This window comes from Ischnura elegans, chromosome 8 (genome assembly GCF_921293095.1).
Source record: "Ischnura elegans chromosome 8, ioIscEleg1.1, whole genome shotgun sequence".
NCBI classification, from domain to species: Eukaryota; Metazoa; Arthropoda; class Insecta; order Odonata; family Coenagrionidae; genus Ischnura; species Ischnura elegans.
The window spans coordinates 75,736,320-75,754,214 of NC_060253.1; the positions used below are offsets into that span (position 1 = coordinate 75,736,320).

Sequence of the window (17,895 nt, forward strand, 5' to 3'; positions counted from 1 at the left end):
CGATCGGTGCATTGATGACAGAGCTAAAACCGTGTAATTTTTTCTGCTGTTGAGGGGTATGATTTTCTTTACCTCTTGAGATCGTGGATAGAGGCTGGAATTATCGAGATTTCTATAATTTCGGGGCCTGGAAGATTGCGGAAAGAAAACAATAGGAACACTTATCTGATTAAGTTTTACTGGATATCAGATAATTACTTATACCCCTTGTTTTTGAGAGTGTAATTTTTTTTGTAATTGTCTGATATCCAGGAAAACTTACAATGGAATACCACAAAGTAAATCAAGAGTTAGTGAATTTTGACGTATCTGATTATCTTGGGTTTCTATTAAAATGCATGATACAATGGCTAAGGCTTTTATCAAAATTCTAACATTAAAATCGCCATTTGTTTTTTAACGGGTATACGTTCTAAAAATCTTGACCAAAGCCCATTCCTTTGCAATTTAACAAATATATCAACTCAATTTTGACGAAATTTTCTCGTATTCCTAATAAATCAATGAAAACTTATCGATGTCGACCAAATCACCTGACGAAAAAAATCCGTATTCATATATATTTGGCAAGGGGTCCCTCCTCACCTCACTTTATCCAAACGACATCTAACGTCTTCCAGGTTTGGCCGACTTTTAACGGCCAAATGATCGAACTCTATGGTCGTACTATAATACCTAAGTTTTTATGCACCTCCAATTTTGTCAATATAGATTCCAGGGTCAATTTTGCCATGATTTCTTTATCCAAGCACTAGGGACTAATAGATTAGAGAGGCGTTTCTAACAACAATCGATGTGCTTGATTATCTTTTGTCATATTGTACCTTAAAAATAAACTCAGAGCTTATACCGTAAAACCTTTGATTAGGTAGTCCACTTAAACCGGATTTATTTATAAAAATGACTCTAAAAAGGAATCTTAATTAATTTTGGATTCTTCTCTAAATTATCTGTGATATATTTAATTTGATTCCCACCTTGATAAAATAGCATGCCTGGAATAATCCTCAGTTAAAATTCGAAGGCTATGCATGGCAGTGGCGGATGTATGGGGGGGCCTATAGTCCCCCCTTGGGTCAGTGGCATAGCCAGGAATTTCGTTCGGGGGGGGGGGGGGTCCAAAACCAGGGAAGAAAATTTTTGAAAAACAGGGTAATAAATAGAGGGTTTTTAACTAATTTTTATACTTTTCATAATCGAAAACACTTCATTCGTTAAAGAAATATTTATATATTAAAAAATTTATGATTCTTCAATATTTTGTTTTTCTTTTATGAAGGAAAATAATTTTTTTTCTGTATTTCGGAGGGGTCCGGACCCCCCGAACCTTCCCCCCTGGCTACGCCACTGCCTTGGGTATCCAATTTACAATAGATAGAATGGTAATTTTTTCCGACCCCCACTACTGCTTGAATTTTAACCCCCACTTAGTCCCCCCCTTTTCCCTATCCTGGATCCGCCACTGGTGTGGCACAAGTTATGACTTTTCTGTGGCTATCTAATCCTTAAAACCAGCACTAGATGTTTTGAAACCTGTTTACCATGCCCTTTCTCGACTCAACTCAATTCTTATCTCGAATTAATCGGATGATATATCCTTTCTGCGATGTCCTCACGAAGTTGAAAGCCTTATATTTGCGGTGCTGTAATGCCAGAACGTAGTGGACTGGTATAGGGAGGACTAATATGGAGCGAGGAGGTTAGGCTATTATTTAAACAGAGCAGAGAGAGGGAGGAGGAAAGTGTGAAATTCTTTTACAGCCTTCATTTTTAGGGAAGGGGAATCGCGGATATTTTTTGGCCGCGCCTGAGCGGAGGCAACGTCCGCTATTTTATTTTTTTCTGCCCGGCCGGGAGAAAGAAATGCTTGGGCGGCCGATTTTTGGGAAAATGGTTTCGCGTGGGCAGGGTGTGGCTTCAGGGGTTCTCTGTGCTCGGGAGAGGTGGAGGTGAAGGACCGCTTGTTTGTTGGAACCACCGCGGCCAGTAACACGAAAGGGTACGATGTTAAAAGTGCTCTCGACCTGCAGGGAACTGGTCGTTGAACTGTGGGGGGTCATTGAGCGTCGTGTCCTGCGGTCAAAATCCATCAAGGACACGCAAAAGTGCGCCAAATGGTGGAAGGAGGGGAGAAATGAGACGAAGTAATTTGCGACCACTCCAATGAGATGGCTGAGTTACAGAGGCGACCGTGAGACTCGGAAAATATATACATCCGTCAGATGATCTCGTGAGATAAGAATGTACGACAGTAATCAAAAAATGATTATGCTGATGAGAAGCTTCACTTGAAAATTTTATTTAAAGAAAATACTGTTGAATATTATTTGAACAAGACAAGGCCATTCCTCTATTTTTGAGGTTATTTTCGTAACCAAATTATTGCGTTTCCTAGCAGCTTGAACACAAGCACCTATGACTGAAACGATCGTGACACAGATAAAAAAGCTTTTATATCAATCCCTTAAAATACTAAAAGCTATTATTTAGTGTCTTTAGGAAAAAATATCAAAAATCTTCGTATTATTTTGATGCTCATGTGTATTCATTTTTTTCTAATCAATTTACTAGAAAACCGATGTCGTACCCGCTATGCTTTTGAAATGTATAATATCATTTGTATACGTTCACCTATATCAAATTTTAGTCGTTACAAACAGGCTAAGTATTTATCTTCTATCAAGTCGATTAATCTGAATAATCCTCTGATATACTGATATCATATTTAAAGGCTATATCTTACATGTAGCCTATAGCCTAGCTTAGCGTATAATACAGGCCTAAATAGTTAAAAACGGTTACAGCCTATCTATGTCATCATAAAGTGTAACTATATAACTTTTTACCAATAAATGGGGCAATTGTAATGTTTAGTATTCATATTTTTTTCTTTCAGATTATTGTAAAATGAATCATCTTGTTCTAAGAATTGACACAGGAGATTTTCATTCATCTTTCGTAAAAAGGTTGTCATTTTGGCCTCAACGTACCCAGAATTAAATTCCACTTCTACGGTCCTAATATTCTCTTAGATATTCCTTTTATATGAAGTTGCCAAATAGGGTAGTTTCCTTCATCAAAGGAAACTAAAGGCATTGATTGCGATCCGTTACCCACGATTAGTGTATTCATAATATAAAAATTATTTGGTTTTAGAATTTCCAGTTTAGACGAATGTTTATTTTAACGAATGTCAATTTTAACATCATTTGAAAAAGTCCAGATTGGCGCCCATGCGATGCCACTCCACGTGACGTCACAGGGATCTAGATGCTATTCGAGCAGTCAGGAGTTTTACATCGTCTGAGATTACCATTGCATGCATGAGGCACAGAGCTCAGGCAAACATCTCTTAATAATCACCTATTAAAATTGCCTAAGATCGGAAAGCTTCCTTCGTTTGAAAGGATAGTGGTATCTAATCCTTATTTAAGCCAAGCGCTACCTGTTAGCTGGGTACTCTGCTACCTGCTAGCAGCCTGCATCGTAGCGGTGCTTATAGCCTCGCACCAAGGTGGCTTCACACAGCGGCAGCCGGAACGAAGTGAAGAACCAGAATGAAGTCACACGGGCTTTTCCCAGCATTCATACATAGCCGTCGCGTTTTCGTTCGCTTGAAAATTTTCACTTTTCATTTAATCGCGAAAAATAGATATCGTCATTTAAACATCAAAAAGCGTGAATACGTACTCCAAGAGTAATAATCTTTCGATTTAGGCAATAAAAAATGATAAGAAACCATCCTATTTTTCTACGCTAGTGGCGGTGTTTAATCGGCTTGTAATTTAAAACATAACTTCACTAGTTTGGCTTTTAATCATACGCATTTTATGATTATCTTACATCTCTGGTTTTTATTTACCGAGCCACGCTGTCCTTTCGCTTTCATTAAAACTTTCCGGGTCGCGTGACTTGGGAAATGACGTGAAATATATCTCGGTAGCGCCCAAATTAAAAATTAAGTTCAGATTCTGTCTCATGCGAAGAGTATAAATTCAGCTATTTTAATGGATGGCTGCCAAATACGAGCTCGTTACGACTAAAAACTTGATAACTAAGCACTAGAATTAATTACATTTTAATCAGCGATTCTATATTATCTGAACCTATTTTATGATTTAATTTTTGTTTATGAACAATCTTTTTGCATCCTAATTATACATTTATTTTATGAATGCAATGAGGAATAGGACCAAATTGATACAAGAATATTGCTCCAAAAAGTGCTTCATGGAGCTTAAAATCCTTCATTTGTCAAGATATATGGGCAGAAGTTCTTATTTTAGTTAAATAGGTATTTTAACTCTATTGACAACTTGCAGTAGCTGAAATTAACGACATTTATCCAAATTTTGCGTTAATTAGCTAATCCATCCGGCCTTTACACAGTGTGAGAGTTCATCAAAAAGATAATATATCGCTTTAAAAAATTGATTAAAATCAAAATACTAAAGACAATAGTCATCTGTTGAAGCATGAGTATGTATCCGTAAAATTTATCATAAATACCCAAGGTGATAAGGCAAAGTTATTAAAGCATAACCTATGTGTATATAAAAAAATAGGTGCGGTAGATACGAATCACATTATGTGAGAAGTAATAATTAAAACTATTCTAAGCATGCAAATAGAACTAATTTAAAAATGCGAAAAGGAGATGAAAAGTATTTTTCCTGTGAAGTAAGTGGTTAACAGATTCCGACATCAGTCAAGTCACCAGGAGTTAGTGGAACAGTGAAGAATTTTATAGCAACCAGAAATGTGTGAATAATGAGTCCTGTGATGGAAATGGTTAATGAATTCCGACCACACCATGTTACCAGGAGACAGAAGAATGATGAAGAAGATTCGTTCCGAGAAAAGAGAGTGACATAGGTTATTTACGTATAGAATGTTTATATTTTGCTTGCATTGCTACCTTGTGCCTTAACGTGGTCCTCTAGGAGTTGGTTTTCCTCCGCGGATGAGATGCTAGCGAGCTGCATGCCGTGAAAGCGACAGAATCTGTTGGCCTTGTACCAGTTGGCCTGCAAAAGCAAAGATGATATCGGGGCTTGAGGTGGCGGTGAGGTGAAGGCGGATATTGAGGCTCTTTCGAATGTACATTTTAAATGAGAGCGGTGAGGAGGAAACTCGACAGAAAGGTGCGGGTGTTAGATGCAGCCGATCACATCCTGCGGCTTCTGGATGTGATTTCAAAGCGTAGAAAATGAAGTGGAGAGGTGGAGGAGCATTTGAATATCGAAAGTAATGGAGATAATGAGTTTCAATGTGATAGCAGGTCTGCACTAAAAAAAATCATTTGGAAATCTTACACATACTGGAAGTAAAACGAAATTGACTGACCCGAGGAGATGGATCATTGCGTGTCAACTATAAGCATTATATTATTTATTATGCAACTATATTGTATTATTTTATTTCATATGGATTTTTTCCTGAACAATACATATTTTTCTATCTATCTATTACGATGTTCTAAGAGAGCGAACTTGCTATGTATATTTACATAGCTACTTATGTATAGTGGTATAGTGTAGTATATTTACATACATAAGTATACTTATTGTCGAGGTATTTCAGTAGCTACTCAATAGCTATTTGACGTGAAAAAACTACCGGTGGAAGCAATCTACTTACAATACATTCTCAGAAATAGTGCCGAATTGTACGAAATAGAAAAATTAATGTGATTGAATACACATGTTATGACTCCCCAAATAATCTACAAGTTACGTTAACGATTTTAAATTCAATTTTGTTTCTGATCCTGGGAGACGTACGCATGTGTATAATTGAGCGAATGTCCCTGCTGAGCTTAACATGAGTAAATATTCATCGGACTCAGTGAGCAAATGTGCGATATGAAGGTCATTGAACCATATTTTATTTTAAAAAGAACGTATGTGTTAATGAATGATTGAAAAGCATAGATATTTAGATGAATGAATGAGTGAATCCTTTTTTTACCATCACCTCCTCTTTAATTTTCTCCACCATGCTATGATTCCTTCATCCCGTCTCCATCACCCAGATTCCAAAGCAGCCAGAAAGGCATGGAATGTTTTTTGTGAAAAAGTGATGGTGTTGGTTCTAAAAAAAATATTTACAACATTATAGAAAATATCATAAAAATGCATAGGAAATCAAACTAACAGTTGAAAATAGATCTTTCAAGCAAGTTTCTGATGCTTACAAGTTTAGTTGCGATGGCCCACGTACAATACTAATATTGATGAATTTATGACCCTTAATTTGCTGTTAGTTCTTTAAGCTACTCAAGCTAATGCATTTCCGCATGCTCCTGTATTTCTCTATAATGTGTAAAATTTCGAAAACTGCTCAGCGAAAGCAGTTATTATCTTCATCAACTTATCTGTGAATGGGTTAATGCCATTGAATTTCAACTGATAATAGCTCAATCAACGGCTCTAAAAACAAAAAAAATATGTGCCTTTTTATTTTTCAAACTCTATCGCAGACAACCGTGTCAAGAAAATGGTGAGCTATTTCATGTAACGCTTTCTACATATCTTTAACAATAAAAAATATTTGTGTTACCGTTTTATTTTTTCTGGCATCAACTTCAATGATATGAAAATAGTGACTTCAGTACATTAAGAACCGAGTATACGGCCGATTCGCTTTCGTTCCTCGTGTTTCATTTTATTTTGCACGTATAATCAAGTTTATTGATAGCTGACCAGAGAGACAGGCAGGTAAAAGCTTAGCTTCGCACGCTATGGCGAAGTTCAAGGTGAAAGTATTCTTGAATCATCTGATGGTCGCTCGATTTTCTGCTTTTGATGATGATAAATGTTTTTGAATCAATCAATCCCATATGATTACGCAGTGCATATGTCAGAAATTTTCATTAATTAATTTTCTTTAAATCATAATAAATTCCATACTTATTTTAATATGAATTCGTATTAGTTTCGGCACCTAAGAGCTAATTTATGATTTTCTGCAACCTGGGTCTTTTGAAGCTAACTACACGCGCCCGCGGGAACAGCGCCAGTGCACGATTACGGCTTCTTGCCGCACTTTAATATTTTCGGTTTTCCTAAATATACATTAATATTTCAGAAAATAATCCCAGGTTGGGCAGAAACACAGGACACAAAAAGATAAAAAAAACACTCACTGAACTAAATTTTCGGTGGTATACATCCAATTTCCTCAGAGTGAGGTCAGGTAGGAGAGACAGTTGAGTCTCCTACCTAACTATACCACCGAAAATTTAGTTCAATGAGTGTTTTTTTAATCTTTTTGTGTCCTGTGTTTCTACCCAACCTGGGATATTTTATGATATTTATCTCGTCGAGCAACATTTCGAAGTATCCATTAATATTTCAGGGTGTATTAGCGCATTTGGTTAACTTCTAATAATGAAAAGCACTTTAAATAGTTTTATCTCTCATTTATAATCACATATAAAGCATTATAATATTCAAATTTCTTGATAAATACTTTGAATAATTTTTCTCATAATGTTTCTTACCGAAGTGTGCCACCAGTGACCTATGCGCGTTAAACGCGCTATTTCGAAATTTCGAAAAATACGGAATAATCCCCGCTTAGCATGTAACTAAAGGTTAAATTTAGTATAGTTTGCTATAGCTGTGTACCATTATCAATATTAGGAACTTGCATAAATTCACGGCTTAAATGATTTTCATCAAGTTCAATATATTTATAAAAAGAAAATTTTTGGTGGCGCAGTTCTTTTTCTTGCTGCTAGTTCAGAAAATTTAGAATCCAAGTATTTCTGATGTATCGCCAACGCACAAAGTCCTCATTCTAACGATTGCGACTTGTAAATTGGCACATATTGCGAAGTAAGGTAAGGCTTAGATGAATCACCATTGGAATTTATTCTATCAATGTTCTATATTTTGAACGCATTTTAATGATAGTTTTCAAAAGCTCTAATCGGCTGGGATGGCCATTTTGCGCGCAGGTGTCAATTTGCAGAGATTATGAAACGTATATGCACATTCGGTAGCCAAGTTATCTCTTAGATAAATATGGGAAAAATCTTTGTGCAATTTTTTTATATTTTCAGGCATTACCTTCAATGATAAAAAAGTACAGTTATAGTACGTTAAGAATCGAGTCAGTAAAAAATTCGTCTTAATTTTTTAATTACTTTATACATTTCCTACCTTAAATAGAATGTATATAAGTCTATTAAAATCTAGTTTAAGTATTGAAAATAATGCCCATTCATGAACGTCATCTTCTATTCTAAACTATGAGAGCCTCGTGATTTCCCCTGGTTTCGTTTTCAAAAGTGTGATATTGATTGACACACTCTGAGGCTATCGATTTCAACTAGAAACACAATCCGGATTGGTTTTGTCCCAAGTGATTAGGCATAAGGCTTAATGCGATATTGACTGTTCAATCAAAATGATTTTGGGCTCTTACGATGAAAAAATACTGAATGCACAGTTCGCATGTAATCATCACAATTCATGAGAAATGAAACGCCAGCAGAAACTTATTTATTACTCTCAAGCCAAGGAAACAAGTCAAAACCCCCATTAGCATTATTAATAAAATAACAATATACAAGTGGGTGAATTTGATAGCTTTAATTTTTCCCATTCCTTAACAGTAAAATATATTGAATTGAAAGTCGCTTATTCATTTTAGAATAAAGAGCGAAAATAATTTATAGGTACAGACACATCTCTCTTTTGAAGTACATGTTTTAATCAAAAATGTGCTAAAAGACAATGTATATAAATTTAAATTAATGCTATGATCTATTTTATCACCATTTTATGCGAGGGTTATTTTCAACCAACGATGACGCATATGATAAAAATGTAAGAGTAAAACGTATTTCACTTAATAAAAGCCAGGTAATTTACGTGAATGTTTCACTTGTATGTTGAAATAGTCACCGTGAATGTTATCGGTGGAAAATTTTTCACATGCCTTATCAAGATAGGCTACTGCCGATATATTGAGGCTTGGGTATTTGCAAAGACTAAATTTTCGAGATGACGCTTTCTATCGCTCGAACAAAGTCGATCAATGAAGTTAACATTTGCTACTTGTCTTGAGGCCAAGAAAGAGGTGGAATTCAAAAATTTTAATTCGTCTTGTTCACTGAACCAAGGGTACTTGTAGACCGCAAACCAAGGAATCCCTATCTGCGGCGTTATTAATTGACCACTTCAAATCGATTATTTATGATTGATTTATTGCCTCGCTGTTTTTTCATTTACTCAGAAGCAAATACATATATGACTGGTCATTATTGAAAGGGTTAATATATGCTTAAGCTTTAAAATATTGAAATTTTGATTAATTGCTTAGGTATGTGTTGAAGTTGTTCAATGCTATTCACGACACAACGCCAAACAATGCGTGCATAGGAACGACGTAAATCATGCGCTCCCCTATTTTATTTTAAATTCGATATTTTGGCACGGTGTAACACAAAGCCAGACGACGTGGTTGAGGATAGCACAAATTTCCTCCATTTGGTCTGTACTGTCAACTTAATGTGTAACGCATTTTACAGTATTTTTCGCAGTATGAAGGTCATAAAAAATTTCCTGCTGCCCACCACGCCCAAGAGATCTACCACCCAGCTCATTACCCATCTCTTCTTCTGTTAAATGACGCAATACTCGCTCTACTCAAGGTCTACTACACTATATTCAAGGTCTATGGATCTTATTGGCCCCGGGCAGCTATTTATTTGTGAAAAAATGCTATTAACCCAGCCATGATTTTACTAAGCAAGTGAGGGCAACGCGGTCATTATCACACCGATCTGCATCTTACTCCACTATATTCCAAATAGCGGCGTCATCGGAGATTGAAACAATAACCCTCTTTGGTGTATTCACAACATAAATTATCACTCTCTTAGGTTCATTTACACAAAAGTGGTTTACACATAAAAATGGTAAATAAATACACTTATTCCAAATTTAAGTAAGATAAACTCACCTTGAAGAATATGCCGAGGTAATACCGCTTCTCTCCTAACTTGAGCAAAGGCATGGTCCATCTGTTTAGGGAATTCGATCCGAGGGAATTCCCAAACCCTGAGTCATCCACACAATTGGCACAGTCTGTAAGAGAAAAAGATTACGAAATTAAAGTCACCACTAGTACAGAAATTTCGTGATATAATCATAAAAGAAGAGAGGCATCGATTTATGGGACTCTTACTGTCCATGTGAGAGCTTGTGACCCTGCAAAATCAAAGAATGTGGGACTTAAACACTCTCAGCTTCTTAAAACCGATTATCGGGGATAGAAGAGGTGGCATCGGAGTTGCTCCTGCGGGATTTACTTCAAAATATCTTTTATTATCAATTTCCATGCATTCAAATTGTACGCCATAGGTATTATTTGGATGTAGTGTCATAATCTGGATCGTGGCTTAATAGGGTAGTTTCCTTCATCAAAGAAAACGAAAGGCATTGATTGCGATTCGTTACCCACCATTAGTGTATTCATAATACACAAATCATTTGGTTTTTGAAGTGCCGGTTTAGACGAATGGCAAGGGTCAAATTTTATCCTCATTTGAAAAAGGCCAGATTGGCGCCCATGCGATTCCACTCCACGTGACGTCACAGGGACCTAGTTTCTACACGAGAGGATATAAGTTATACATCGTCTGAGGTTACCAATGCACGCATGAGGCACAGAGCTCAGGGAAACATGTCTTAATAATCACCTATTAAAACTGGCTAAGGTCGGAAAGTTTTCTTCGTTTGATAAGGTATTAATAAACCTTTTTTAAGCCAAGCGCTACCAGCCAGCAAGGTAATCAGCTACCCGCTAGCATCCTGCGTCCTATCAGCGCTCAGAGCCTCGATCAAGGTCACCTCACAAGGCGGGAGGGGGAACCAGAAATGCGTCGCACGGACTTTTTCCCATCATTCCTACTTACGCGTCGCGTTTTCGCGCGCTTGAAATTTTTCACTTTTCATTTAATCGCGAAAAATAGATATCGTCATTTAAAATTCTAAAAGCGTGAAATACGTACTCCAGGAGTAATAAACTTTCGATTTAGGCAATAAAAAAATTATAGGAAAACACCCTATTGCTCTATATTTTTGGGATAACACTATCTTTCCAGTTTAATTAAACATTTTTACTTCTCCAAAATGCATTTTCAGTGATAAAGCCGTTATTATTGGCAATCGAATTCATTTCTGAAAGTCCGAAATCAGAAACAGATTTCATCATCTCTTCCTAAGGTCATTCGTATACTCGGGAATTAATAGCTTTCTAATCATCCTCTGATATCGGCTTATCGTAGCTCTTTCTGATATTTTTGATTTTGGTAAAAATACCAATTCGTGCTTTATATTTTTAGTCCTAGTCACCTCCATCGTGATAAGCTTTAATCTTCACATCCCATATTCGTCATTACTTATATAATCGTTTTCTTATTTCTTTCTATTTATTTATAACTATGGCAAAAAATTTGCGTATCGTTGGATCTCGTGGAAATTGAAAGCTCATACCGCTAAGAACTCTTGTGATATATCCTCAAAATTCGTCATAATTTTTTTTCTTCCAGCGTTATTCTTCCTATTTGTTAATCTGCATGTTTTCAGGTTGTTCAGGTTCTTGCTGCTACTAGAGAGAAAATACTGATTTTCTGATTGTTAATTTAAAAGGTTTTACAAATGTTATGGCACAATTTTTTTGGTCGAATAATTAACTAAACGAAACCTCATTTTGAATTTATTTTGCGTATCATCTAAGAGAAATAAGTCCATAGCACAAATTGTGGAATTCGAGTATACCACAAATTTAGTTTTATTTGAGTACATTTGTCTTATCCTTTTATTGTACACACCATCTTATCTTTAAAGGCTGCGTGACCACCTGCGAGCTTTATGCGTCATAATAAAAGTTAGACCTCGGAGCGAGAGTTTTTTTACTCAAGGTCACCTATTCTGTACCTATGTAGTTAATTTTATTATCCTCAGTCACGTAAGCTTAAAAAATTGCAATCTCACATTAGTAGAGTCTGGAAGAAAAAAACTTGGTTGTCCAAGCAGCAAAAAAGGAATCGATGTTTAGGCTGAACTAAAACGTCAAATTGGTTTTAAATAATTGAAGGAGTGCAATATTTTATCTATTACATAAATGTAAGTATTCATTTAGTTTTACCTAGATAATCTGTGATTGTCTTGAACGTGACCGCTGCATACTGATAGGTCATGTAATTGAATTAAATATCATCAAATGGTCCTGAAAATAAAAAAAACCGTGAGGAACGTATGAAATTCCTATTTTTATTCCATTAAATACCATAATTTTCTCGCAGCTGAGTTTAAGGTCACTGAGTGCGTCCTCCGGGTTGCGGGTGATGAGTCGACCTCCAGATATAGAGGTGATATAAGCAAGTTCACTTGTCGAGAGTCGTGGACAAAAATGGACGGCGACATATCGAGGTGGTATGGGTTTATCCCTATAGGAAGCAGTCAATCCGGAAATGTGATATAAATAGATGAAAATATACAACTGAAAAGGTTTTCAGATCGAACTGGCAGGATGCCTTGCTGTAAAATAAAATAATAGTTATAACCATAGAATACTTTGTTTTTAAACCCTTATTTTGTGATCGGAAATCATGAAATGAAGGACTTTTATTTCAGGCCGGAACATCGACACTTCTTTGATGTTGCGGAAAAGAGAGCGCTGAATTGCATGCTCCTTGGAAGGTATGAATTTCTTGGAATTTTATGGAGTGGAATTTCATATAGAGAGGAACTGTCAGAAAATTCGAGCAAGTTATTCGTCTGGCCACCAGGGTTTTTTTTTTATATTTTAGATATTTCTAGGCTGAAGTCCACTTAATCAACTGTCTGGTAATGAATGGAAAAGAACTAAAGAGTGCAAAGTGATTGCAACCCAATAGAACTTTCACATCTATGAGAAAATGTGACTATAAGGGAAGAGTAGATTAATTTTTTACACGACACTGTGAATCGAACTAAGGTTCCCCTTTCGCAAATATGCCCTCTCGCACTATCCCAAATCCTTATCACTTTTCATTCAATAGTTTTATAGGCTAGAACAAATATCAAACTGAGAAAACGAGAAATGGAAGAGTTGAAAGAGTAGTGATACCTAGGAAGGCGAATAGCTAACGATGGACGAAGGAAGGAAGTAATAGTCAGGGTTAAGCGCAGGCGAAGTGCAATTTCTCTTAAAAGAAGAATCTACTTAGAGCTGAGAATAATTATGGAAGTAAGGAAACAATTCATCTGATGCTAAATATGGAGCATGTTTCTTTATGATAGCGAGGGTCGGGCGTTAACAGCTGCAGAGAAGTCAAGAGTGGAAGCATTCGAAATGTGGTGCTACCGAAGAATGATGAAGATGAATAGTTCTTCTAAAAACCTTAAGGAGAAGACGGGACAACTTAGTTGGCCACATTATGAGACATGATGGCCTGATTAAAACAATCGTCGAAGGACTACTGGACTGGAAAAAGGGCAAGGGATGGCTCCGAATGAGGTACATAGGACAGGTTAATAAGGATGCATGGAAGAAATACGTCGATATGAAAAGGCTAGCAGATGGTAGAGTGGAATTGAGACCTGCGTGAAACCAATCTTAGGATTCTACATCTACATAATACCCCGCAAGCCGTCTAAAAGGCGTGTGGCAGGGGGTGTTAGGACACCAGCCGTTCACAGCTAAAAAAAATGAAGCGCTCTAACGAAGTTGGGACTAGCGTTTATTAAAGCCCTTTATGGTTCGGGGGAAAAACGAATTCCCGTATCTATCCGTTCGGCAAAACATCTGTATTAATTTATCGCTTCTATCGGACCTGGAAATATAGTGTGGCTCTAATATTATGTTCTCTGTGTCGCTCTTAAAGATGTCCATTCTCAATTGTTCAAGCAATCTAAGCCTAGCGCGCAGCCTCCGAGTCTCCAGCGGCTCCCAGCCTAATTCGCTTAACATCTGGGTAACACTGTCTGTACGCCCGTAGCGGTTTTTGACGAAACTCGCAGCCTTCCTTTGTATTTTCTTGATTGTTGACTCATGATGATGATCATCATTTTACCTTACGTCTAGTCTAGCATGAATTAAATTTCAGCCAATACCGCTAGATCCTGATTGGAAAATCCAACGCGACGCATAAAATTAAATAATCAAATAGTAATCTCCCACCTATGATTGAAGGATGAATAGAACCGGTGAATCAATTTCTCTCCTCGACTACGTAAAATCAAAAAGAGATTCCTCTCCAGGGTAAGAATTCCCTCCTCGCGTTATTCAGTCTTCGAGGAAGTGAAGGAGGAAGCGTCCGGTTTCAGGAAATTGGAAAAAAAGAGCGCCTCGCTGGAGGATCGATTGAGGCTCATTAGCAGCAGCGAGGCGTGCTATTCTCTCTCTCTCTCCCTCGGCGGAAGAGGGTGCCTCGGGTGATGGGGGAGAAAAGAGCCCGATACTCATACAAGAGGGGAAAATATTCGAGGGAATGGATAGCTGGATGCTGTTGGTACGCAAGCAGAGTTGGAAAGGAAAGCTCGTAGGAGTTTTCATTCGGAATGGGACCTCAGAATGAATATGGAGGTGATAGGTAATCGGATACTGCGCGTGCAACCAAGATGTAACCCTTTCTAACCCAGAGCTGTTTCTGGGAAAAATCAAATTTCAAGATTTTTCATTATGAAAACTTGAAAATTTTACACTCAACGATAATTATCCTGGCAGCTAAATATTTCGTCATTAAAATTTGCATTACAAAATAATATTTAGTTTAGATATCTCCTAAATAGACCTGAAAGTTTAAACATTTTTGATGTTGCTTAGAAGCAACTTTGGGTTATAAAGGGTTAATATGTGTTCGCGCTATGGCTCTGATGGGAATGATTGGATGACTATGTTGATGTCGTAACATTTTATGTTGTTTATTTTGGCTGCAAAACTTGGTTCCGGTTAAATTTATAACAAACTAAGATGAATAAGTATCAGGGTTTCAACAAAATCTATTTTCAAATATTTCGTCGGAGTTTTCACTTGCGGTGATTAAATCTACGATCTTGTTATGACTCTCATGGCTCTGATTAGCTGGCTATGATTATAACACTTAATGCCTGTTTATTTTGGCTGGAAAATTGGTTACGATTAAATATATAAAAACATTAAGATGGGGAAGTATAAGGATTTCAATGAAATCTATTTTTAAGTATTTCGTTATAACACCTTTGTATTATAACAATCATGATCTTGGAGCTTCATCATTAGTCACACCTTTACTCATATACGAGGGAATAGCGTGCTGGATGCTGTTGGTACACAGGCAGAGTTGGAAAGGAAAGCTCGTAGGATTTTTCATTAGGAATGGGACTTCAGAGTAAATATGGAGGTGATGGATATATGGATGGATGGATGGAATAGGATTCTAAGCATGCGATGATTTAATCTGTGATCATTTTATGACTCTGATGGGACTGATTGACTGACTGAATGTTGATTTCGCAACATTTCATGTTGTTAATCTTGGCTTTAAACTTGTTTCCAATTAAATTTAAAATAAATTAAGATGGAGAACGCATGAAATCATTTTAGGCTTGACGCGGTGGAAATTCGATATCACCATCATATAAACAACAAATGGTAATTTCCACATTATCTTCTTTATTATTTCTACTGTATAGTTACCTTTTTCTCAACTTATACGCAACCAAACTCTACAAATGAGGCACTTAAATGCACAGAATTTATCAGAGAACGTGCGACGGCATATCTTACTTCCTAAATATTGCTATTGTTTCCTAAAATTGGTTTTTAAATAATAATAAAAAAAACCGGTAAATATTCCTGACGTTAACGGCGCACAAACTGATACATTTGTTCATTTGCAACAATGTCTCGCATTCTTTAAATAACATTTATCAAAATGCGGCTGATTCCACATTCAAGTCTCCTGTTGATACGTAAGTATGAGTCATCATGTGCGTTTAACAGAGGAAAGTGTAATTACTTCCAATGTTGTGTTTAAAGAGGTCCTCTGACCTCAATTTGTACATGAACATTCCAATTAAAGTACAAAAGACCCTGTCTTTTTTTCTACATTTTAAAATTAGAAACGCGCCTATCCCTCTGTGGACCCGCATTGAAAAGAGCGGGGGAAGCCTGCTGGGAGCGGGCGCAGCACGCTCGTAAGATATTACTTCAGTATTAATTTCATTTTCAAGGAAACCTCTATAAACAAAAAAATGTGTCGAAACCATGGTCGATTGTGAAATTCTATACTAAATTGTGGAAATTGCCATCTGTTAGTATAAATTATCAGGGTTTGAATAAAATGTACTTCAAGTATTTCACTTTTTTAACTTTTCCATTTCCAATGATAATAATGTTGGTGTATCAATGCTGCCATAGCTTTAAGTTACCAAGCATCCATATTGATTGCTCTTGTGCATACTGTCTGTGCTTTAATTAATGTTTTTATATGGAAACATGCGCAAGGATGCAAATTTACATCCCGCAAGGATGAAATTTGCATCTCTGAGCTAGAAGAAAATATTTCGGGATTCGAGCCCACATCTCCGATATACCTGTCGGGTAAAATCTTTAAAATATATTGGAGGAAAGAAATTGTGAATCGCTGTAGTGCGATTCCGAGAACGAAGGGGTAAAATCTAAAAACACGTGATGGATCTGATTAGCTGATTTCGAAAATAGAGTTTCTTTTCGTGCTTTTTCATTCCATTCGTAACTTTTTCCATTGCATTAAATAACTCGCGAAGGAGTGGAGGTGTCGGGATTTTAACAAAATCTATTAGTAAGACGTTAATGCCTAATTCACACGGACCCGGACGGTCCGCCTTCCGCGATACGCGCGCGGGGCGCAGAGAGCGGTCGCCACTGTTCATATAGGCGCGGACGAAATCTGTCCGCGTCCGGCGCAATATCAGCTGGCGCAGCTTGCCTTGGTAGAGGAACGTCATACTGCCAAGAGCAATTCAAGCAACTGCTGTATACCAGGTTAGAAAAAAACGGAAGGATAGAGCCCGTAAAAGGAGGTTTAGGGTGCACCCTATTGTGGCACAAAGAAAATTAAAAGCTGCTTTCGCGACCACATTTACTGTAGTTCGTCCTGATGAAAGTTTTTCAATTATTTTCCTCACTCTCTTTCACTATACATGGTGAAAAGACGCACACGCACTGGTATCTCCAAGCTCTCTCTATAACCAATGACAAATCTGCTTGGTCCGTGTCAGCCGTCGGCGTTCATATGTAAGCACAAACCTGTGTCAGTGGCCTGTACGCCCGCGGACGATCCGCGGGACGGAGGGGTTATTTACTAACTTAAGCTTTTGGTTGCTGCTCAACCACCTTACACGCTCTTGCGTACAGATAGGTACTCTAAGATGGGGTTTGTACTTTGGCCCACACTCTTGAAATACATTTTATTTTTTCAAACAGTTTTTTTCAGTCAACATATTATCATACTGAATACTGTTACCATTAGGTGGCAGAACTAACTAAATATTTCTACAGTTTTCATGGTTTCAAAGTATGAAAGTATAATTCGATGGGTAAACTTCCTCCTGGGGGTAAAATTGACCCATCCTTAAAAATCAAGCATCATAACCATGAAATATCGTTTGTGGGACCAAGAAACCCCAGTTTGGGGCATCTCTGGTCCAATTTACCTAAAAAAAACCATCACCAGGGAAATTCTGCATCATTTCTGCTTCTGAAATTCATACAACACAGCCTGAACTCCGAAAAGTAATGAGTGAAAGATAGCATGAAATTAAAACGTATATTTTCGTACGTGCAAGTAGCGGAGTGGGCCCAAGAAGGCACGCAGCTAGGAATTAAGGTTAGGGGGGTTTTTAGGAGCAACTAATACTGGGGGTTGCTCTC

At 37.2% G+C, this 17,895-nt stretch overlaps 1 protein-coding gene across 2 annotated transcripts in view; it reads right to left on the minus strand.

Moving 5' to 3' along the window:
• The window catches only part of LOC124163756 (C-type lectin 37Db), a 224,397-nt gene that overhangs the window by 42,710 nt on the left and 163,792 nt on the right, over positions 1 to 17,895 (minus strand). Inside the window, exons 2-3 of one of the 2 annotated variants that reach the window (XM_046540839.1) lie at positions 9,976 to 10,100; positions 4,919 to 5,027 (exon numbers count right to left, since the gene is read on the minus strand). In XM_046540839.1, the coding sequence (XP_046396795.1) occupies positions 4,919 to 5,027; positions 9,976 to 10,100 (234 nt within the window). The remainder of the gene's footprint in view (positions 1 to 4,918; positions 5,028 to 9,975; positions 10,101 to 17,895) is intronic. The other variant, XM_046540838.1, reaches the window with a different exon arrangement.